Source organism: Myotis daubentonii, chromosome 8 (assembly GCF_963259705.1).
Source record: "Myotis daubentonii chromosome 8, mMyoDau2.1, whole genome shotgun sequence".
NCBI classification, from domain to species: Eukaryota; Metazoa; Chordata; class Mammalia; order Chiroptera; family Vespertilionidae; genus Myotis; species Myotis daubentonii.
In genome coordinates this window covers 5,316,991-5,341,146 of record NC_081847.1, presented here as the reverse complement: position 1 = coordinate 5,341,146, position 24,156 = coordinate 5,316,991, and the positions used below count along the sequence as shown (strand labels likewise).

General features: G+C 55.7%; 1 protein-coding gene across 3 annotated transcripts in view; it reads left to right on the top strand.

Moving 5' to 3' along the window:
- PHACTR3 (phosphatase and actin regulator 3) overlaps positions 1–24,156 on the top strand; it is a 160,434-nt gene that overhangs the window by 13,171 nt on the left and 123,107 nt on the right. Inside the window, exon 1 of one of the 3 annotated variants that reach the window (XM_059705163.1) lies at positions 1,503–1,957. The exons of the other annotated variants lie outside the window; for them this stretch is intronic. Within the exon in view, the coding sequence (XP_059561146.1) occupies positions 1,846–1,957 (112 nt within the window). The 5' untranslated portion in view covers positions 1,503–1,845. Of the gene's footprint in view, positions 1–1,502; positions 1,958–24,156 lie in introns of those variants that run through there. 3 annotated transcript variants of the gene reach the window in all.

The window sequence follows — 24,156 nt, the reverse complement described above, 5'->3', positions numbered from 1 at the left end:
TCAGCATGGCTGCGGAGCTCTGGGCCAGGGGCTGCCCAAGGACCCGTGGGGACAGACCCCGGGCGGACAGTATCCCTGCCCCGTCACATCCTGGCTGCGACCTGGGCAGGTGTCCTCAGCTCTCAGGTGGGGACGACAGCCACTCACCTCCCAGGGCCCTGTGAGGGGGGTTTCACGTGGGGCTGAAGCGCTCGGCCCACACCGACCATCAGCCTCTAATGTGGATAAAGAATGGAGGATAGGCCCTGCTAGTTTCTCTGTCTCACTGTACTCATTGTCAACTGTCATGAAATGTTTTGAAGGCATCTCTTGGTGGTTGCACCCTTCCGGCTCCTCTCCTCCTGGAGCCCCCTGGGGTCTCTGCATTTGTTCACTGGGGATCCCCATGCCTGGGTGGTGCCCAGCGGCAGGAGGCTCGGTGCACATTTTGGCTGTCTGACTTGACTGACTGACTGACTGAGCACTTTCTCTGGGCACCTGCTGCAGAGCTCAACCCTCTGGACCACCCATGTTACTCCCCACAGCCTGTGCTTCTCAGGCCCTTGGCTGGGTTCCCTCTGACACTCCAGGCTGCTCCCTCCAGGCCATGCCCCTCCTCGTGGATGCTGGCCAGATAGGAAGGAGCCACCCAGGAAGGAGCCATTCCTGTCCCCTGGGCATTTGAGGGGCTGAAACAGGACCGCTGCACACACCTCAGCACACATCTCAGCACACACCTCAGCACACAGCTGGGCCGGGCCTCGTCCCCACACCACCCTCTGGAATGCCAGCCTTGCCCATCAGCACCTGGGAGGGCACCTCTGTAAGTGGCAGCCCGGGTGTCACCCCCTTGCCTGGCCCTCCCCTTCCTCGAGGGCGCTGGGGAAGCCTCCCTGGAAGCACCAGTGCCCACCGCCCCCCCCCCCCCTCACCTCTCCCCGGCCAGGGCCCAGGGCCTGGGGAATGACAGCTTCAGGCAGCCATGAGTCAGTCAAGTTCAAAATGGGCCGTGGGGAGGGGCTGGGGTGGGCGGGGATGAGGCCGGGTGGGGCGCTCCCCCCTGGTGGAGCCTGGGCCCCGGGAACCAATGGCCTTCAAATCCCAGGACACCAGCTGCCAGAGCTGCTGGGGAGATTGGCCCTGCCTCCAGGGGAGGCGCCCTCAGGGTCTCCTCCCTCCGGTGGGGGGTGGGGGAGGGAGGGGGACCTGGGAGCTCTCTGGATTCTAGAGCCGCTGGGGTGTGAGGGGCGGTCCCTAACTCAGGATCCAGCCCCGCCTTCCCAGGGCAGCGGCTTGCAGTCCAGGTATTTGAGACCCCTCCCCACACCTCGCTCCTTCTCACTCCCCTCTCTTGTGACGTCATGCTCCTCGCGCGGCATGATGGGAGAATCCTAATGTTTTCCAACAGATGCTCCAAGAACAGCTTTCAGATTAAAGCAATTGCAATAGCAAAGATTCTTCATTTTTCCTTTTTTACTGGGGGGTGGGGTGGGGTGGGGTGGGGGGAGGGAGCGCCCTTAGAAATTCTGGACATCACCCCCGGCCCCAAGCACGCACGAAACACTGACAAGAAAAAGTTTTTATTTCCTGGTTCAACTTTTTTTTTTTCCTGGAATACAGACTGAAGAATGGGAATAAACACGAATAAATAACAGCGCGAGGCCGCGCGCAGGGATGCGCTTGGCTGCGGCCGCGAGGCTATTGTCTCGTGGCCCCGGCGCGGTCCTCCGGCTCCTTCCCTCTCCGGGGCCTTTTTCCTTTTGCTTTTTACAAAGACGCCCCCTCCGGCCCCCTCGGCAGTGACCTTGGCCGCCTCGGATGCTCTGACTCCACGCGGCTCCCTCCAACTTGCCCTGCGCCCGGGCCATGGCTGCGTCCGAGGACGCGAGCAGCTGCCTCGGGTCGCGGGGCCGCTCGCAGAGTGACCCCAGCGTCCTCGCTGACACCGCGGCCGCCGCCGACGCCGGGGAGAACCCAGGTAACGCGCGGGCGGGGCCGGGTGGATGGGGAGGCCTGGGCAGCGGTGCGGAGCGCACGTCCCCGGCACTGCTCCGCGCCCCGCCTGCATTTGGGGAGCCCCTGCGGGACCGGGGGCCCAGGCTCCGCAATTCGCATCCCCCTGTCACGCGGCTGGGGCGCCGCCGAGCCCTTTGTCCAAGGAGCGGTTTCGCAGGGAGAGCCCGGTGCTCCGTCGGCCTCCTGCAGGCTGGTGGGGGCGTGGGCCTTCCGCGGGGCTGCCCTTCCCGGGGGCTGGCCTGGGGAACAGGCAGACCGGTGCCGACTCCGCCGCCTGCACGGGCGCTGCCCCTCCCCCGCCCCCGCCCCGGTGGCCGGCGGCCCCGCCCTGGCAGGCCGGCTCCTGGGCCTCCCGGAGGGGCTTCCTCGGGACGCCCGGCTATGGAGTGGCCGGCGCACCTGGGCGCTGCCCACCTCCGGCAGGTGTGCGCCCAGAGCGGCCAGCAGGCGATGAAGGGGCGCGAGCGCAGGCACAGAGACCGGTTCAGTAAATTACATGGACTTCGTCCACTCCCACCCCGGGCAGCCTCGATTGTGTAGGTGATAAATCCGGCCACAAAGGCGGCTGTGTGTCTTGATTGATTACTTTCCAGAGAGGAAGAAAGGCCTAATAAAGCAGGAGGGGGGTGGGCTCTGAGCGCCTGGTCGCCATGGAGACGCAGGAAGCAAAGTGATCATTAAAACCTTTCTCCACCAGAAGGCAATTTTCACTTCACAGGCAGAAGTCTGAGCTTCTGAAGCGCAGGCTCAAAAAAGAAGCAGCAGACTGGTGCTCTGGACCCACACAGGACCCAGCTCCCCTCAGACCAGTGCCATCCTTCCCAGATGCTGTTTTGACAATAAGTTGTCCTCGCCTTCCCTTGAGGGGGCTTCTCTCTAAATGCGCTGACCCCAGATGGGGACTCCATCGCCATACAGGGTGGGCATCCAAGTCAAGCCCATCCCTGGGGCTGGGCGGGCCTGGCTTTGGGGGGCAGTCTCTCCACTGAAACAGAGGGGCTTTCCTGTCTGACCGCAAAGAAAGACCCATTAAAGGCAGCTCTGTGGGCACCAGAGCCCGATTTGAAATTTTAAACAATAAACCCATTCAAGGCTTGTGCCATTTCTTTGTTAGGACTATTGACACTGTATCATTCAGTCAAACTAAGGTGCCGGCCAGAGGAAATCCCTGGCTTTTCTCTATCTGGGAGGCCAGTTCATTCCCTTGGTCGGAGTTTCAAGCAGAGGCTGCCACAGCAGACCCTGAAGGCTTAATTGAGGCTTTGATGAGGAATCGGGGATTAAGCCCTCAGCGCTCCAGTTGGGTTGGTGTTTCTCTTCGGCTGAAGCAGAGCCACGATCGTTCCAATTATGGAAGTTGGGTGGCTCATCACGAGAGAATCCTTCCCGGCTCCTTTGTCTCCCTGGCAGCCAGAGGAAGCAAACTTGAAAAGGAAAAGATGGAGGGTTTGGCTTTTTGACTGTCTGAGGGGATGCCTCTGTCGGTGGGAATGGAGGGCTCACGGTAGAGCCAGGCAGGTCGCTGGTGCCTGTCCACCAGGAGAGAGGCCGAAGGGAAGGGGCTTGGGTGCGCTTGGTCAGATGATGCCGGGGTAGAGAGAAACCCCTGAGTCCATCTCTGGGTAGTGGCCAACCTGGGACCCAGAGAGCAGAGTCTGAGGTGTCAGTCAGTGGTCTGTGTGACTCTGGGAGTGGTGGGACCTTCCTCAACAGCAGCCAGCAATGCGGTTCTCATGGACTGTGTTAAGCAGAGGGGTTCTGGCGGAAAGGGAGTCAGAATCTTCAAGTTGGAAGCAACCTGGATGCTTAAAGCAGGAGAGGTGGACGAGGGGAGGGAGCGTTTCCTACGACCGCCTTGCCTGGTTGGCTTGGCATGTGCTTGCATACCCCTTCGGATGGGGGACTCACTTCCTTCTGAGGCACTGCATGCTTCTCTTTGGGCATCTAGCTCAAGGTTCTTTTTCAGATGGCTTGGAAGAGTCTGCTGCCCACCAGTCCCGAGGGGACCCTCTCCTGCTGTGTGTTCCTGGGGCTTTCAGACTCTCTCAGAGAGTCTGGTGTTTGGGGCCAATTATGGCACCACCCTGAGTCATTTTGTCACCCAGCCCCTCACCCTGCTCTCCCTGTGGGATCTCTTTACCTGTCCACCTGCTGCTCTAAAGGGCTACTCCTGGAAACTGAAGCCGGTGCGCCCGCTGGGCGCTCACCTGGCACCAAGTCAAGTCGCACTTGACTTGGGAATCTGATGATTTTCTATTTTATAAACCAGCCCGCAGTGGCACTTATCTGTGCCCCAGATGCATTTTAGTGCATTGATATTTCTTAGTAAAAACTCAGAACACTGTTGGGGTGAGCTGTGGCACCCCTTTCTCTCTCCAGGGGCAATGCCTGGGACGCAAGGAACAGACAGTCCTGCTCTGCACCTTTCGCAGGTGAGAGCTACCTGTTCTGGGAAAAGGCATTTCATGAACCTCAGGCTCGAGTGCAGGTACGCGAGACTCTTCAGCTGGAGAGTCTGCTCCCCTCTGGATGGCGGAGCTCACACCACATGCCACTCCTCCACTTTCCTCTCTCGTTCAATAGCCGCATGTGGCCCAAGGAATGTGCTTTCGCAGTTTAGCTGTTAGACATTGGCATTGTGTTTAGTTTTACCCACAACAAGCAACAAGGTGGCAGTTACCCAGGTGAGCTTGCTTGCGCTGACCTGTGAGCTTCCTCCAGGGCAGGTCCCGGCTGGTGGGATGTCTGGGTCACAGGGACCCATGTGTTTTATTTCTGTGATACTGCATCCTCCTGGAAAAGGTACCATTGAGGCTCCTTCCAGAATCTCAGAGGGCGCTCTCTCCCGAGCCTCGCCAACACCTGAGATCAGTGATCTGGTTTTTCTTGCTCAAGGAGTGACACGTGCTGTCTCATGGTGGAAATGTGTGGCTCCTCGATCGCTGGTGAGCCGGAGCATACCTTGTGGCCGTGTTGTTATTAGTGCACGCAACCTCTCAGTGGCCGCAGACGGAGCGGCAGGCGGGAGAGATGTCCCCGAGGGCCAACCCTTCACCCTACGTCACTGCCCCATTAAGGACTGTCTGCCTCTCTACAGGCTCCTCTCCGTAACCCTCACTAGTACTCTGCTCCCACACGACAGGTCTTCTCCCCAAGGTAGCATGTCACAAACGTAGGCAGCGTCCCACACCCTCTGCTGCTTCAGAGGGGCTCCTGCCCACCAGGGGCATTGCTTCCTCTCCCCGCGTGTTCCCAGCCCTGGGAAGGCTGTCTGTGCCTCCACAGCGTGTGGCCTGCCCTGGCCGGGGTCCAGCACAGAGAGGGCGGTCTGTGACCTCCTTCTTGTCCAATCCCCTGCCATCTCCTCAGCCTCCTCCGTCTTGTCCCCTCACTGCCTGGCCCCTGGCTTTGGTCCACTGGTCTCTCCTGCTCCCTGCGTAACCAGTGCCTGGCCCTCCGCTGCCAGCTCCCTCCCCGGGTGTCTCCTTGGTTCCAGATGCCGGGACCAGAGACTGGGCCAGGGGTCACCTGAGACAGGGTTCAAAACATTTCTGGGTGGCCTTCGGTTTGCTTTTTTAAAGATTCTACTCAGGAGGGTCTGATGTACAAGCAGGTGGGGAACCTCGATCTTGGTCCAGGGCAGGGTCTTCACCTCGGCACCGCTGAGGGGCGTCCGTGCATTTGGGGTGTCAGCAGCTTCCGTGGCATCTATCCACTACATGATGGTAGCACCCTAGCCCTTAGTTGTGACAACCAAAACCGTCATCAGACACTGCAAGTGTCCCCTGGGGCTGACTCATTCATCGTCAAACCTGAGTGCGTATCAGAACCACCGGCAAGGCTCGGCGGCCATGCCCAGTGTCCTGACCCAACTTGTGCAGGGCGAAGGGGGGTGGGCGTCTGATAATGTGCATTTCCAACAAGTCACCAGGTGATGCCAAAGGGGCTGGACAGGTGACCACACGGAGCCCACAGCTGTGGTCTTGGACTCTATGACAATTTCTGTGTCTGTGTGTCCATGTGAGTCCCGCCCGACCTACCTGGCTTGTTCTCCAGACCTCGGTGTCCTGCCTTCCCCTTCACCTCCTGCAGGTCTTGGGCCCATGTCACCTCAGAAGGCCCTCCTGTCCACCTGATTGGATTCCAGCAGCTGCCCTGCCCCAGCCAACCCTGATCCTGCCCCAGCTTCAGACTTGCCCGTGGCGCTCCTCCTGGCCTAGGGTCCTGGTCTTTCCCATTCTCTGTGGACTGTCCCCTCTCGGCCCAGAGTCCCACCCAGACCTCACACGCAGGAGCCTTCAGTGAGTGTATGGGGAATGCAGGGCACAAGCAGCAGACGCCAGGCTCTAGCTGACAGGTGTGGGGCTGGCCAGGTGCTGGGCCCTCCTGCCGGCTGGACGGGTCTCTGTGGACAAGCAGCTGAGTGACAGCCAGCGAGGACTGGGAGCGAGTGCAGACAAGCCAGCCCCCTTCCTGCAGGGACAGTCCACCCCTGAGCTGGGAACACCCGCTCAGAGCCCACTGTCTTCCCAGCCGCAGGCAGACACGGACACATGGCCAGCCCAGGGCGACTCCTGGTCCCACGCTGGTCCCTTCCTTGCCACATGCTCTTCCTGCGGACGGAGTCGTGTTCCCAGTGGCTGTGCGTCCTCCGCTCGTCTCAGCCACCACCTTCTGCCCCAGACGCCTCTGCCCGGTCACAGGCCTCTCCTCTGCCCATCGCCCACGGCACGACGTTTTCCAGACCTAAACCTGGTCGTGTCTCTCCTTGGCATCAGCCCTGGAGCGGCACCCGGCCTGGTGGGCGATGGGGGCAGACCCGAGCCCCCTGCCGGGGATCTCCCAGCCTATTCCTCGAGCCTTCCCTGGCCCAGGGCCCTGGGTTCTGGGGACCTGCCCTGGCGCCTTGCGGAGTGTCTGTGTGGCTAGTTGGCAGTATACTATGCTCTACGTACCTTGTCAGCTTCCTCGGGGCTATTAAAAATAGACGCTGGACACTCTGAAAAATGCGGAGTTTAAAAAACTTAGAGTGTTTTCTGATTGCGAAAGTTCTGCACATTCGTTATAGAAAATGACTGGTTGCTTTTGAAATTTCTGTTCTCTCCCCCCTCCCCTAACTGGCAGCGAGGAGGGACCCCTTTGTCCCGGGCCCTCCCAGGGCCTGTGTGGCTATTTAGACCAAGAAGATCCCATCTTAGCAGAATTCCTCTTCTTGTCTCCCTTTGAACTGATCTCACTTTTTTTTTTAAATATATTTTATTGATTTTTTACAGAGAGGAAGGGAGAGAGATAGAGAGTTAGAAACATCGATGAGAGAGAAACATCGATCAGCTGCCTCCTGCACATCTCCTACTGGGGATGTGCCCGCAACCCAGGTACATGCCCTTGACCGGAATCGAACCTGGGACCTTTCAGTCCGCAGGCCGACGCTCTATCCACTGAGCCAAACCGGTTTCGGCTGATCTCACTTCTTATTTGACAAACTAGCTCATTATTTGTCTCTCCCTCAAGAGAGTCTTGTCCAGTACAGTAGCCGCTAGCTACCTGTGGCAATTTAAGTCTGTTAAAAAAACTTAAAATTAAAAATTTTTCCTACCAGACCACATTTCAAGTGCTGAGTGGCCACATGTGGTGGGCGGCTGTCGTATTGGAGAGCGTAGATCTAGAATATTCTGTCCTCTTAGAGGCACAGCCACACTGGTCTGGACTGGGCCCCGATCACCAAGTGGGCCAGACTGGGGGTGCGGGGACGAGGGCTTCAGCTCCACTGTGGCACCCGGCCACCCTCACTCAGAATCTCAGGCTCTCAGGAGAGACGCCGCACAGAGACCTCTGATCGCTGTCCGTCCATAGCTCCGTCTTCTGAAGTTGGGAGGCAGTGGACCCCAGGACGGGGGAGGCACAGTGGGCGGCCCGCGGTCCATCACCATCCGCCCCAGCTGGCTCCGTCAGGGCCCAGCCAGCCAGCCTCTCGGCGCCGTTTCCTCCACCTGGGAGATGCTCTGCCCACTGGCCTGGGGCTCGTCAGGACTTGGGGACCCCGCCCCTCTCTGTCTCAGGGCAGCACCAGCCACGCGGTCCCTGCCCAGGAGCCGGCAATGAGAGCAGAGGGAAGGACTGAGTTCTGGCTCTGATTCTGGTCCATACGGAGGGCAGCAGTGGCCGCTGGGTGGACGCTGCCTCTATCAGTCTCTTCCTGCCCAGCCTTCGCACTGACCCCTGTGCACTCCCATCACTGCCATTTCCCAGGCCACCTCTGCCCCCACCTCCTCCCTGATGCTGCCCCACCCCACCTGCCTCAGGGCCCCCACCTTCTCTGAGTTATTGGCCCTGGTCCTGTAATTATGGGCTAGCTCACCGCTGGACTTAGGATTTGAATGTGTCCTTTTACTGTTTCACTCTTCACGCGTTGCTTGGTGAGTACTTTTTGGGAAGGGCACCTTCTTGAAGGACACCGTGAGGTTTTTAACACGAGCCTGTGGAGCAGCCCCGGCGGCTGCGGCTGCGGCTGCGGCCGTGGGTGTGGGTGTGTGGAGGGTGGGTGCTCTGTGCCCACCAGCAACTCCACTGGGGTGGGTGGTAAATGTCACAGCAACAGCCAACGGGAAAAGCTGGGGTATAGCCGAGACATGCGGGAGCATTTGAGACGCATTGCTGTTGGATTTGAGAGCTGGGATCTACTCCAGAACTAGGACACTGTTTAACGTGGGGTCCCCAGTGCGGGGCCCCAGGGGCTGGCAGTCTCGCAAACGGGCGAGCCGGGTTGCGGGCTGTTTGTGTCGAGCAGGTCTTCGCTGTGCGGGAATGCGGACTCAGGGCGGCCAGATCATCCTATTTTCAGAGATATGCTGGAAATCCATACTTTTGTGTGAAATGGGATTTTTAAATATTGGCAAGTTTGTCAGTTAGGAATTGATCTGGCTTCATGGGGTGGAGAACCTATAGCACTGGCTGGAATAAGATAGGGGTTGTTTTTTATCAGAAGTGCAGAAGCCCACCGGCCTTGGTTGCAGGGTCAGGGTGTGGCCATGCCCCTGCCAGCTCCGGGTACATGGCATGGTTCTGCAGCTCCAGCAACAAGTACGCATTCCAGGCGGGAGAAGGGGGTGGTGGCCGGCCAAGGGGTGTCTGCCTGCCGACTCAGGACCTTGCTTTCCTGGGAGCCAACCCAGTGAACACACCTCCCTGCCCAGAGGGCATCCAGCCACCACAGTCAGCTCTGGGGTGTGGGAAATGTGGGTGTGTTTGTTGTTTCTGGGCTGTTTGTTTTAGGTATGTGCATGGCTCCCCTAACGGGAGCCGGACAGAAGGCAGGGAGAATAAGAGTGGCTTCTGCCTTGTCAACGATAGTCCTTGTCGTGTCAACTGAAACACAAGCAGAAGAGCTGACCCCACCCCGACGCATCGGCTGCATGTGCCCGCGGGCTGCCCTGTGAGACCTCCCGCAGACAGAACCTCAGGGAGGCCGAAGCGATTGTTATGCTCCATGGCATTTCTTTGCTAAGAAACTAAAGGTTGTACTGAGATGTGTGATTCAAGCCTGAGCGTTATGTCTGTCCTCCCATCTCATAATATTTCTCAGAAAAACAAGCCTGGTCAGGTCACTGGCCCTCACAGAGCTGACCGTCTGGGAAATTAGCAGTGGCTGGAGTGGAAAGGTGCTTGTTGTTAACTCTGGGGCCATCATCCTTCTTTTTATTCCATCTTCCTCTAAACTCTTAAGTTAGGGTCCCAGGGCCAGAGGGTCAGAGAGGCTGGGTAACCCAGCCATGGCACATATGTATGAAGAGGTGGCCTTGAATCCAGGTGAGTTTGATGCCACGCCTACTCTGCCTGCCCCGCCCACTCTGTCTGCCCCGCCCACTCCACCCCCCACTGCTGCTGGCCTCATCATGCATCTTGCTAGACGGCCATGTGTCCTTTAGAGGGAACAGTAAATGTGGTTCCCCCCACTCCTGCTTCAAGCATCCATCCCACAGATGTATACATATCTGCAGTGGCATAAACGCTCAGACACAGCCATGGTCTTCCATTTCCCAGCTCATTTAACTAGAATGGCCACTAGAACCAGATTTATTTATTGAAAGTCAGGCAAGGTGGCGGCAGACAATCAGCAGGGTTGTCGAAGGTCCCGTCTTTAATGGTCTGGGGCTGGTGTCTCTTTGTTAAAACCAGTCACTTGGATGGGAACTTGGCCACGCCCCTGACCTCATGGGCATGACGACATAAGCAGACGACTTTGATTAGCTGGCAGCCAGGACATGAATCTGCCAAGAACGGCGGGTGAGAGCTGTGCTGGCAAATACATTTGTTACACGTTGTGATGGGCTGTTTACCTGTGACACTGTTAAAGGCAGCCCTGGCCTCCCTACTGCTGATGAGTTACACCGTTAGTGCTTTTTACATGTGGTTGCCTACTTCTGGGAAGTTTGTGTCCAGGGGCAGACGAAATGTTTGCCATGTTGTAACCAGCAGCTCAGGGGATTTAAATCAAGTCAGGAAACTGTGCCAGCAGTGACCTTTCCCCTCCCTGTGGCAGGAAGGCATCGTCTCAGGCAGCGTCCACTCTGGGGCGGCTGTGCCTGCAGCCAGATGAGCCAGCCTGCTGCTGACCTGGGCGCCTTCGTCAGCAGGCGCTTGTGTGCAACGCTCTGGAGTGTGCCCAGCGTCGGGCTGCCTCAGTACCGGGGCTCTGGGCCGGGCCTCCTGGCACTTTATTTTCCTGTTTATCCTCATGTATGACTGGGGACACATGCAAGTGAAGATGGGCTTAGAGTATTAATACAGGGTGGTGGTCCTACACTGAAGTGTGAAAGGACAGGGGCGTGGCAAAGTCACACAGGTGGTGCCGGTCCCAGCGAAGTGAGGGTGCTGGTGTACGCGGCCGCCGGGACCTCGCCAGCCTCCGTTCATCTGCCCACATGTTAAGCACCGCTGTGTGCGGCGAGCGTGGCGCAGGGCTGATGTACACGTTCCCACTCATCCTGGATGCTCGCAGTCTGGGTAGGGACATACCATGTGGACAGGTAAAAGGACAGGCCACATCTGTAATGAATGCCAGATGCTCACACGTGTCCACTTCTGTGTTGTGTCCAGTTCCTTGTCCACCAGGCATGTCGGTTGCTGCAAAGGCATCTCCAGACCTCAGGGCTCTGCAGCGCTGAGCGACCCTCCTGGTGTCGGCAGGTTGATGGTGTTGCCGATGTGGCTAAGAGCCAGGCTGGGCTCAGCAGGGTGGCTCGTCTCCACGTGCCCCTATTCTCCTGGGCCCCAGTGACGTCGCTTGTGGCAGTGGTAGAAATGCACAGGACCTCTGAGGGCTAGGACCTGTTCTGCCTAGTTTTATGAGAATGGTACATGGGCCAGGTCAAGGGGGATAGGCTCCTCCCCTCTGGGAAGAGCAGGCAAGCCACACACAGATTCAGGAGTGGGCTGGCGGGGGGGGGGGGGGGTTCACTGGGGCCATGGGCTTCTGCACAGCAGGCCTATTACCCTCATAGACGAGGGCCTCCCAGGGCTAAGGCTCAGTCAGTCCCGTATTAGAACCTTGTGCCTCTAACACGGTGGGTGCTTTGTGTCCGACACTTGGGTCTGTGTGATGCTGACAGACCCACCTGCCATCTCTGAGCCTGGGTTTCCCACCTGTACAGTGAGGCTTGCTGCAGGGCCGACCTGGAAGGGTGGTGCGGGCCAGGTGTCTGGTCTCTGTCAGCGTCGAGCACGGCACCTGCTCTGCGGGCAGGTCCTGATGACTGCGAGCTGCTATTAGCCATCTCCCATCATGCAGAGAAGGGCCAGCGAAGCCTCTTGGAGGCCCCTGCACATTTGGCCGTGACAGTGGGAGATCTGACCCTGCGCAGTTTTGAGGCTCCCAGAGGCCCATGCCTTCTGCTGGTGTCCTCTTGGTGCCAAAAGAAGGGTCCCTCCTGCCTGAGGTCACACTGCCGGGTGCAGTGGGCATCCCTGTGGGCCCTTCCGCCCTTCCCCCTGCACAGTGGCTGGGACAGTGCGCAGGGGGCTGCCCTCCAGGCACTGTGCCCGGCTTCTAGTCAGGGAGCTGGGCTGGGGGAGGGGCGGGAGGCATGTGAAGGTTGGTAACAGGCCCCAGTGAGAGGCCGAGGTTGCAGGCTGAGCCTGCTCCAGCTGGGATGCCCGGTGACCGCCCGGAGCTGCCACGGGCTCCTGGGCTCCTCCACGTGGGCTTGGGGCTCAGGAAGGAGTGAGCCGTGGGGCGAAGCTGGCAGCCCCCAGCTTTCTCTGTGCTTCGTTCTTCCCTAATCCTCGAAAGTAGATGGTTAAAGATAGCAAAAGATTAGGAATACTTTGTTTTATCTCATATTTTTTTTAGCAGGAGAGGTAATGGGGGGCATTTAATAACATACAACATGGAGCAAGTGAACAGCGTAGCCTCGGCCTCCATTGGCTGGGCAGCCTCCCTGCGGGTGAGGGGCTCCTGCCCTCTCCCCTTCCCTTGAATTTAATGGAATGTGCCTTTCCCTTAAGATAATTATTGCAAACAGCGTCGACATTTTAAAGTGACGGTCTTCTTCTCATGGTTTCCTAATTGTAGCCTACGGTTCTCAACCCATGGGTCGCGACCATCGGAAAAACACATATAGCATATCAGATATTTACATTACGATTCATAACAGTAGCAAAATTACAGTTATGAAGTAGCAAAGAAATTAATTTTATGGTTGGGGGTCACCACAACATGAGGAGCTGTATTAAGGGCCGCGGCATTGAGAAGGTTGAGAACCACTGCCTTAGGGGTTTGTGTTGTCCACGGTCAGTCCTCCGCTCCAGAGCAGCCTTGCTCAGGCCAGGGCTCAGGGCAGGTGCTCAGCCTTGAGCGCGCGGAGATGATGCCCGGCCCCTTCTCAGCCCTGTTCGTGTGTCCCCACAGGAAAGCAGAACTGAGGGAAATCCCCCCAACAGCAACGACAGAGCCTGGTGACTCCAGGGGAGCCTGCCACTCCCTGTGGGAAATTCCGGGAGCAAATGAGCAGCCAGAAGGGCAGGAGCTCAGAGCGAGACTTATTAGGAATAGCGCCTGCTAAAAATAAGCCCACAGATTTGTTAATAATTGGTCTCTATGCAGTTTTTAAATTAACTAGTAACAGTTTATTCCAGGAAGAGATTAGCACAGAGCAGCTGTTCTCTCAAAGGAACAGCTGCCTTATGACTTGTCTGGAATTTCTCCATCTCTGGTTCTGACCTAGGCAGAGCGGACATAGCCTCTTGCTTGGTGGACTCTTCAGCCAGGAGGCTGTGGGGTCATTTTTCCCATTAGCACCTGGGGGCGCAGTTAACATTTCTGGGGTGACATCCCAGGAGCCAGCGCTAGTTGGAGAGGGGGTGTTAATTGATGTATGCCCCGAAAGGAGTATAGAGCCTGGGTGGGAGAAAAGAAGTCACACCAAAGATGGATGACATAGGCCCTGGTCGGTATCGCTCAGTGGTTTGAGTGTTGGCCCAGGTTCAATTCCCAGTCAAGGGCACCTACCTGGGTTGCAGTTCTCGCCCTGGCCCTAGTCAGGGCATGTGCAGGTGGTAACCGATCAATGTCTCTCTCACATTGATGTTTCTCTCTCTCCCTCCTTCCCTTCCACTCTCTGTCAGTGGACAAAATATCTAGGGTTAAGGTTAACACAACAAAGGAAGGAAGGGAGGGAGGAAGGAAGGAAGGAAGGAGGGAAGGAAGGAAGGAAGGGAGGGAGGAAGACGACATACATCAGCATGTTGGAAGTGTTAGAAGGCGAGCCCCAAAACCAGGGGTCCTGGTAGGACACAAAGGCTACTCGGGAGCCAGGCCGCAAGGCAGTACCTTTCCTCCTGTAGGACAGTGTGCAGCCAGCAACGGGCCTGTATGCAAGCACACTGAGCCTGTGGTCTGCTAGGGTTTTATCCCTGATGCACAATGTCTGCCCCTCACTCTTGATTGGTTAGAGCTTAGCTTCACATTCTTGCATGATTGGCTAATTCAAAGGACAGGGAGGGGTTGGCATTTGTGGAGTCAAAGTGGCTGCGCTTAAGCTCAGAAATGCCCTTCTTTGAAAGAAAAGCATATTTGTTTATTCTCACAACCCCCCTTTTCTTATTTAACTCTTTTCTTCAAACTCAGCTAGCATTCATTCACTTTCATGTGCTGCATTGTCTAGGAGAAGGAGATTATTTTGTTGGATACTGGAGTCTGTTTGGTCAATGCAGTTTCAATTAATCTTTGGATAAGACCCCTCATACATGGATAATACAAAATCCTATCACTGTTATAACCTGATTATTGAAGAGGTGAATATAGATACCATCATCCCCTCCCATTTTCAGAACCATCACTCAAGTGAATCCGAGAAAGGATCCTCAACCCCAGGCTCCAGCTCACTTATCAGCTGCAGGGCCTGAGTGATGGTCCGTCTGGCTGTGTTGTTGGGGATGAATGTACAACTCTGAACATCTAGCTGCTCAGCTATCCCCTTAAGTGCATCTTGAGTGTAGTTAACAAGCCTTCGCTGGTTCTAGTAAATATAACTGTTCTAACCCACATTCTTGTTCACAGTGGCCACCAGCACAGGGAAGATTTGAACCCTGCGGCAATCTGATTTCTAGCCTTAAACTCCTTGGCACCCCTCCTGGAACCCCAATGGGATCTGTGTGTATATGGGGATCAAAGGGGCCCCCTGGACCCTCTCCTCTTCCTAGTCTGTCTGTTGAAAAAGGTTTAGGATGTGCTGAAGGGGAAGGGGTAGCCATTGTATCAGAGCACAAGTTCCACTCCAACTGCTGGGCAAGGCCCAAGTCAGGGTCCCCATGACACCACCAGACATCGGCACGGGCACCGGCAGGGCAGCACGATGGGCTTCTGAGGATGCTCAGCCATTCACGCATCCGGATAATTTTCTCATAAACTCCGAGCACTGCTCCCCCTTGAGAGGCAGGAGGTATAGTTTACGTTGGAGGACGGGGCCGGAGAGTTTTGGGGGGTCCTTGCTCGTTACCTCTGTTGAATGGGAACAACAGGGCAAGAGTCCTACAGGAAGTGTTTCCCCAGGCGGTTTCCTCCTGGTACAAGGCACGCACACATTCCATCCCGTTACTGTCTGAGGTCCATCCGAATGGGAATGGGACCACTGGGGCCTCTAGCCTTCCTGCCACACAAGCCTAACAGTCCTTTTATTTAGGGCATGTACAGGATAGCTAAACCATTCCACCCAGGCATTTGTTCCCTTATAAACTACTTCTGTTTGCAAAGTTTGTCTTAGATTCTTGATTTTAATTAGGGTCACCTCTGTAGGGTCATTCTGTGGTAGGAAGGGATTTCCCCCGGCTTAGGAGTAGAGGTAGCAATGGTGGTGGCAATGGCGATGCTCCTGGGCGGGGCTACCATCTCAGTGCGAGCCTCCCTCAGGGATCTCGTCCTGTGATGTCTTCCCCTAGCCATTATACTCGAGTGGCACCCTCAGGCGGCCGGGGCAGGCCAGCTGGATCAGTGGTAGTTAGGAGTATAGGGCTGCACTCTCATTTTTGCAGCTGTCCAATGGGGATACCTTTGGATAAATGCATTTGGCCTTAAGGGTCTCCAAGAACGAGGTGCCCACGAGTCTCTCATGGTCCACCCCGGTATTTAGTCGTCCACCTCACGTCATTCCAGCTGGGGCAGGGACCGGTCTGGCTCAGGACAGAGATGCTTGCCCTCTGCTGAGAGTTGTCTTTGACTTTCTAATTTCCCACAGGGTAAGACCTGACCGGCGCCAATCCTGATAGCTTGAGGTGATGGGGTTCTGGCTATTACTAATCTAACTGGTTGATTAAACCTCATACCTGGGTCACAAAGCACGCTAGCCAAAATAAACTGACCCAGCCCATGATAACCGCTAAGACAGTTTATAGTTTCTTTAGCGTTAATTTCCGGGGGTTATGTCCAGGTATGGCTGTTCAAGTTGAGGTGTCCCCACCTGGAGAGGCTGGTGGCTCCCCCTTAACCCATGTGTGATGGGTCCAACCTCGTTCTGCAGTCCAAACAGTGGTTTCTGTGGTGAGCAACACAAGGTATGGTCCTTCCCAGGAGGGTTCCAACTTGTTTTCCTTCAAGGTCTTGATGAGAACCTAGTCTCCCGATAGATGGCGATGAGCCGAAAACTCAAGAGGGCTTTGAGCTAGGAGGCCTTCTAACCTGAGAGAGATTAGAGTAGAAGAGAAACCCAGTACATAGTTCTTAAGAAATTGAGCTTTAGTTTCCATTGTAGGAAGATCTTGAGGCCTTCCTAAGGACGGAAGGCCATATAGCATCTCATAAGGGGACAGCCCTCTATTCTTCCTCAGGGCTGTTCTAATCCTGAGAAGTGCAATAGGGAGACATTTAGTCCAAGGAAGCTTGGTTCCCAGTATCAATTTGGTAATCCTTCTCTTTACAGTTTGGTTCATTCTTTCTACCTCTCCAGAGGATCGTGGGTGCCAGGGGTATGATACTTCCATCATACACCCAGCCCTTCCGTAACATCCCTAATAATGGTGGCAGTAAATGGCTCCTGTCGTCAGAATCTGTTTTCAACAAGACCAGGTCTGGGATAATGTGTTCCAAAATCACCTTGGTTACGCTTCCGGCTGTAGCACAAGCAGTGGAATAGCTTCAACCCAATGGGTCAAGTGATCAACTGTCACCAGTGAGTATTTCTGTCTTCCGACTTTGGGCATCCTATATATTATATAGTCTATAATAAAAGCCCAGTGACCAAGCAGTGGAACAACCAGAATGACCAGTTGACCAGTCGCTATGATGCCCACAGTGGGAGCAGCTGTTCAGAGGGTGGGTCCACAGCTGCTCGGTTGACCGGGATGAGTGGCGCTCCCACAGCAGGCCATGCCCCCCACCAGTGTACGAATCCCATGCACTGGGCCTCTAGTTTCTGTATAATCCACTTGGATGCTCTGGGAGGGTCTAAGTTTGCAGGCCTCCCCCTGGGGATTGTTCCTCAGGCCTGGGTATAACCGTCCTGCAGCAATGCAGCCTCTTGGACCTGTTTGCCACAGTCCTTAGAATGACATCACACAGAGCTGTGGCCCCAGTGGCTCCCTCTGTGCGGAGGGCCATGAGCTCTCTCATGATGGGTTTTGTAATCATTTCCCTCCCATCAGGCAGTTTCCACTTTCCTTCCTTATCCTTCACAGCTCCCGCCTGGATGAACTTTCTCTCCCTCCGGGCTAAACTGGGGAATCGCCTCAAGCAGAGGCAGGCCTGGGACCAGAGTGAATGTAGGAGTTTCAGATTGTTGCACTGCCTCCGCATGGCCTCATCCGCCAACCTGTTTCCCCGGGCCTCCAGGGTCCCCCCTTTTACGTGGGCAATAGCAGTTGCTTCTGGCATCATCAGATTGTCCAGGACCTGAGTTATTAACTCCTTAGGAACAAGATCTCTCCCCTTGCTGTTGGTTAACCCCCGCTCCATCCAGAGTTTTCCAAAGGTACGTACCACTCCAAAGGCGCACTTAGAGCCTGTATAACTCGTTCCTTCCTTTCCTACTAGCATTTTTAGGGCCTGATTGAGAGCATAGAGTTCACGAGTTTGAGCTGACCGATTGTCTGATAGCCTTCCTGCTTCTAGGACGCTTGAACTTCCGTCTGCGAGAGAAGAGCCGTTGTGTCTTTTGCCTTGTTTACTCTAGAAGACCCACCAGCAAGCAGTTTAGGACCTGTGTGGAACGGGGTAGCCTTGTAAACCCGGCTCTGAGGTTTCTCCACCTAATAGGAAACTGGCAGGGTTCACACAGTTGTCTGTGGTAAGAATCAAACCGTCTCTTTCTCATAGGATTGCTTCATATTTCAAGAACCTGGATTCTGTCAACCATCTTCTCACCTTCTGGTTATGGGTGGCCCAGACCTGATGAGGGGTGTTCATGATCAGGGCCCCTTCGAAAGTTAACCTTCTACTCTCTCCAGTTAGAATGGCTGTCTCTGCGACCGACTGAATGCACGCCGGCCATCCCCTAGACACGGGGTCCAGCAGTTTGGATAGAAAGGCCACTGGCTGTCTCTGTCCCCCATGCTCCTGTGCTAAAACTCCAAGAGCGGTTGGTTCCCTGATCCACAGTGACAAACCTGAAAGGGCTTTTCTAGGGAGGGCAGAGACAGAATGGGCTGTAATAAGAGTTTGCTCCAGGTTATCCACCTGCCTAATGCCCTCAGGCTCCCCAAGAAGGGGGCCAGGCCCTTCACCATTCCAGGAGTCGGGAATGTAAGTCTTTTGTTTTAAGAGCATACGGGTCACCCACAGTCTGCAGTGCCTGGCTAGTCCCAGGGAGTTCCCGAGATCCGCTTTGTTCTAGGCCGAGGCATGCTTATTATCCCCAAACTTTCTCAGGGTTCAGCTCCCCTTTCCCTTCACTAATCAGGTGGCCCCGGTATTTAACTTCCCCTCCACACATTGTGATTTTCTTCTGGAGATGCTTAATCCTTCTCGTCCCAGGAAAGTTAGGAGACCTATCGTTGCTTCGGTGACTTGGTCCTTTCTGACCCCTGAGATCAATAGATCATCCACATATTGGAGAAGTCCTGTGATGGGTGGTTCAAATTCTCTGATATCTGTTCTAAAATTTGCCCAAACAAAATTGGGAGCTTCTGTAAACCCTTGGGGAAGGACCGTCCCCCTGCACTGCTGTTTCCGACCCGTCGTCGGGTCTTCCCATTCGGAGGCAAACACGTCTCTCTGCTCTCCTCAGCCAGGGACAGGCCCAACAGGCATCTTTTAAGTCTACTGCACCGAACCGTTTATGCTCATAAGGAGTTGTACTAAGCAGAGGATAGGGGTTTGGAACAATCAGATGTCTATTTTGGATGATTTGGTTGATCGCCCTTAAGGCCTGCACCAGCCTGTAAGAGCCGTCTGGTTTCTTACTGGCAAGACGGGAAGGGAGTATTATAGGGTGACGTGCAGGGCTCAAGTAACCCGTCCCTAGTCAATTCCTCTGGAACCGGCTGTGAGCCTTGTTTGCCTTTGCCTTCCAGAGGAAGGGGTATTGTTTTCTCCTAACGCGTTCCCCTTATTCTTAAGTTCAGGATGGATGGGCGGGATTTTTTCCCCTCTGTTGCCCTTTTTAGCCCAAACCTCTGGTTGAATTAGATGCTCTTCCTCCTCGGAAAGGAGGTTTAAAGTAACTAGTATCTGTTTCTGATTTACTTCCCAGCCAATCCCCAGCTTTATCATGAGGTCTCTCCCTAATAGGTCAGCCTCGGGCACAGAGAGGAAGGCAACTCCAGCATATTCATCCTTCTCCTTTATAGGTGTTTTGTCAAAGATGGGAACTTCAAATCCTTCCCCCTTTACCACTGAGATTAATAATTTTAACTCTGATAAATGTAACCCTGTAGGAATATGGGTCCGTGAAGAGCGGCAGCACCTGAGTCCATAGGAAGGCTATTTCCTCCCTCGTGGCCCCACCTCTACCTCTATCCGGGGCTCCTGGCAGGACCCGAGTAGTAAGAGCCCTGGCTCCCCTAGCCCTGGTCGGAAGCCATGAGCAGGACTGCCTTACTCCCCCTCCCCAGCCGGACACTCTTTGGAAACGCCCTGTTCTTCCCCTCTAGTAGCACCTATGACTCCCTTTGCCCCTGTCTCCCTTAGGCCGGGCAAAGGAGGGCCCAACCTCCTCCCGCACAGCACAGGTTTGAACCCTTTGCATTCCACCTTTGACTTGTTCTTTGCCCTGAGAGTCGGGGACCAGCCTTTCCCTGAGTTGCCTGTTCCACTGTGGACAGCAGCAATTTCGCTTTCTGCTTCTGCTTTTCCTCATCCCTCCTCACATATACTTTCTGAGCTTCTTGTAATAATTCCCTAAGCCTCTGTCTTTCCAATTTTCCAATTTCTGTAATTTTCTTGAAATGTTGGGCCAACTATTGGTAACAAAATGTAATTTCAACATTCCTTGACCCGATGGGTCCTCGGGGTCTAACCCACAGCACTTTCTCATTTGGCCTTTTAGTCTTTTTTTTTTTTTAATATATTTTATTGATTTTTTTACAGAGAGGAAGGGAGAGGATAGAGAGTTAGAAACATCGATGAGAGAGAAACACCGATCAGCTGCCTCCTGCACGCCCCCTACTGGGGATGTGCCCGCAACCCAGGTACATGCCCTTGACCGGAATCGAACCTGGGACCCTTCAGTCCGCAGGCTGACGCTCCATCCACTGAGCCAAACCGGTCGGGGCTGATCTTTTAGTCTTGATAAGAACTCGGAAGGCCCTTCTTCTTTGCCTTGCTGAATATTAAAGGCTTTATTTAGGAGCTGCTTCCCTAATTCCTTCAATGATGAGCTCCCTAAGGTCTCTCATGTGCCCTCTATGGGCCATGTTGTTATGGTCCCACGGGGGCTCCTGGTTTGGGAATTTACCATCTGCTGGAAGTGCCCCAGGGCCAATTGGGTGCTCTTGCTCCCAGACCACCATAGCTGACTTTCGAATCATTCTTCTCTCTTCCCCCGAGAATAGGATTCCTAAAATGGACATTACTTTGGCCCATGTATATACTTGTGGGCCTAGAAATTGATCTACTTGGTCAGCTATGCCGTGTGGTTCTTCCAGCTCTTTCTTAAGTTCCCTCACCTCTAAGCTGGTGAGTGGGGCTGGTAATGTGAGCACACTGAATGGGAAGTCCAGCTCAGATTTTATCCCTGATGTACAATGTCTGTCCTTCACTCTTGATTGGTCAGAGCTTAGGTTCACATTCTTGTGCTATTGGCTAATTCAAAGGACAGGGAAGGGTTGATATTTTCAGAGTCAAAATGACGGTTGCCAAGTCATGTGAATCAAAGTGGCTGTGCTTAAGCTGAGAAACTCCATTCTTTGACAGAAAAGATGACTTGTTTATTCTCACAGAAGCGTGGTTCTTCCTCTCCTCCTGCCCCTTTCTCCACCCCGCCAGCAAACAGTGTTTCTCTCGCACCGGCGGTGACGCCAGGCCCAGGGACACCACGGAGAGCAGCGGCGGTGCCCCATCCATGGAGCAGCCCCATGGGGATGGGCTTGGGCCACAGGGCCGCACAGGAGAATGCCCACCCCTGCCAGGTGTGGGCCACCGAGGGCTGTGAAGGGGCTGGGCGAGTTCAGACAGAGGGTCCACGGGCAGTGCCACTTGAGTTGAGAGCCAGAAGGCGGTTGAGTTGAGAGCCCAAGTGGGAAGGGAAAGGCGTCGGGGCAGAGGGAATGTCCCGTGCAGAGGCCAGGAGGGGAGGCAGCGTGGCGAGTGCAGGGGGCTTCGGAAAGCCAACAGCTGGTCTTGGGGCTTAGTGGCCGGCCCACCGAGGGTCCAGGGCTGGACCAGATTTTAAAGGGAGTTCAACCCAGGCATGTGGAGCCAGGTGTGCTCCTTGTAACCCTCATGGGGGCTTAAACATGAAATCCATCCGAACTCTGTCCATGGAATGCGTGCTTGGGGCTGGGGATTGGGGTGCCGGGGAGATGCCATGCCCGGAGCTAACACGTGGACGGTGTGATCTGGCTGCAGCGTACAGATTGGACTGTACCCGGCAAGGCAGGGGTGGGGGGCCATGTCCTCCCATGGTGGTGGCTGGGAGCACCTGCCTGCAGCAGGCGTCATGATGCCTGTGTCACACTCCCTGGGACCACCCTGCCTGTCCTCAGTGGTTCCGAATCCTCTGCAGGCTGGGTGACAGGGGCGGGACGTGTGGGCGTGGCTCAGCCTGGCACACGAGAGCCGCGCCTGCATTTTCAGGAATGGTTTGAGTTGGTGGCATCGTGTTGGAAGCTTGAAATTGGCACCATGGAATCGGCAGGTGTTATATCCCTGCTTCCCTCCATCGCCAGGTGGTTATTCGAGACTTACCGCTCGCACCACCAGGGCCTCGACTTGGCGTGTGCCAGGTGCCCGACCTCCTCCCACACAGCACAGTGCGGGAGCACCAGGGAGCTACTGCCCGAGATCCTCGCCTGGGGATGGGTTAACGTCCCAGCCTGCCCCTGGGTGGCCAGTTCTTGGAGCTCTTACAGAGTCACCTCCCCCTGAGCAGTGACCTTGAGAAAGAGCCCGAGTTGGTTCTCCCTCCCCGCCCCTCCCCCTGCTCCCTCACTCCTGCTTTCTGGCATCTTCCACATAAACTGCCTGCACTTAAGTCCACCTCAAGCTCTATTTTCAGGGGAAATCAAACCAAAACCCAAGCAGCAGTAGCGCTGGAAATGGTGAGATGTGGCCACAGTCTGGGTGTATTGGGAAGGTAGGCATTTGCTGAAGGATCGGATCTGTGGGGCGTGTGTGTGTTTGCACATGTGCATGTGTGAGACATACACACACACACACACACACACTGAGGAGGGGCAGAGAGGGAGAAAGGGAGAGAGAGAGATCAAGGACGACCGTGGGTCTGGCCGGAGCACCTGGGAGAAGGAGGCTTTCTGAGCAGTGCCGGGGACACCTGGAGACGAGCACATTGGGAGCCGCCAGCCCGCACTCCCTCAGCTTGGACAGGTTGTGGCCCAGAGACCTATCAGACACCGCGTGGGCACGGTGTGAGGTTGGGGAGAGGTGTATATGGACATCTGGGACCAGTCAGTGCTGGTTAGTCAGGGCCCTCCCCCCGCCCACCCCCCCCCCCCCCGCATCCGCAATTCAGCTGTGCTTTCCTGCTTAAGAAATAGGTACTGTTTTCTTCCTTCCTCCTTTCCTCTCCCTCTTTCCTTTTATTTTTTCTTTATCTACCTACCTATCTATCATCTATTTATCTATATCTATCTACCTACTATATCTACATACTTTTCTGTACCTATTTATGTATGATCTATCATCTGTCTCTATCCTATCCATCTGTCTGTCTGTCTGTCATGTATCCATCCTTCCATCACTTGCCTTCCTCCACCCTTCTTGAGTCTCCGTGCCCAGTTAGTCTTGTCCCTGCTTCAGTGCCCCAGGTGACAGGTGAGTCCCTCCCCTTAAGAATCTGCTTAGGAGTTTCCAGTCCCAGTGTGGTCCCCGAGTGTGCTTCTCTCGCTTCCTCCCCAGGTGTGTTTACGGCGTTTACACTCCCACTTGCCCCGGGAGGCACTGGGGCGAGGGCCCTGTTCCCTGGCAGGCCGGCCCCGCTCCGCTGCGGAGAACAGAACAGGGCCAGCTGCAGCCTCCCTCCTGGGCTCGGGGCAAAGGCGGCTTTGTGCTCCCGGGACAAGGCCCGCCATTGAGGCAGGCAGGGGGCACTGGCAGAGGGAACGAGGCCTAGAAACTGAGATGAGGTGTCTCAGAGAGGAGCCCTGCTCCCGGGTCTGCGGTCTCTGGTCTCCGCAGGAGCTGTGCGCGGCTGCCAGGAGGCTCCAGGCTGGGCCCCTCTCCCTCGGGGAGAGAGCAGCCCTGCTCCTCCCAGGCTGTGACTGGCCGCACAGAGGGTGGGAGTGCAGGTGTGGCTGTAGAAAAGCTGGGGGAGAAGAGTCGTCAGGGAGGCGTGGTCTCCAGCTACCATTCCGGGCCACGTGCTGTGCTCCGGGACCTCGAGTGGCACAATGAGCAAGGAGAGGCCTCGGCTAAGGAGCGTCCAGGCTTCTCAAACCTCTCTGTGTGCAGGGCCCCTGGGCATCAGGTTGGAATGTGGTTCTGACTCATCGGGCCTGGGCTGGGGCCCGAGACTCTGCATTTCCAATGAGCATCCAGGGAACACAGCTACTGGAGTCCCTCCTGCCCCCCCCACCCCTACCGCCCCACCCCCATGCCAGCTCACTGCCATCCCCTCTCCAGTGCCAGGACCAGAGTCCTTGCCGGGCAGTGGAGGGCGGAGAGGGGACGGAGCATTTATCCCGGCCCCTTTGTTAAAGGCGACTCAACCAAGAAAGGAAGGTGAGCATGGCTTGGCCAACTTTTAAATTTGGGTCAAATAAGGATGTTTAAAAACAAAAGGCCAATGAAAAAAACAAAAGACACATCCAACTATTATTTCCTAAAAGAAATGGAATTTCAGTCCAAACAATCAGGGAGCCTGTCTTCCCAGAGGCCAGCTTCTCCGGGTGCGGAGCCGGCCCCCGGCTGTGCTGCCCATTGTGGGGCCTTGGGTTAACACCACAGCTGGCCTGGAGCCACGGCTGCGGGTGGGGCTGTGGCTGGAAGGATGGGGGCGCCACATCCTCAGAGGTGTCCTCGTGTTCCCGGAAGCCACGTGCAGCATCGGTGGCCACTCA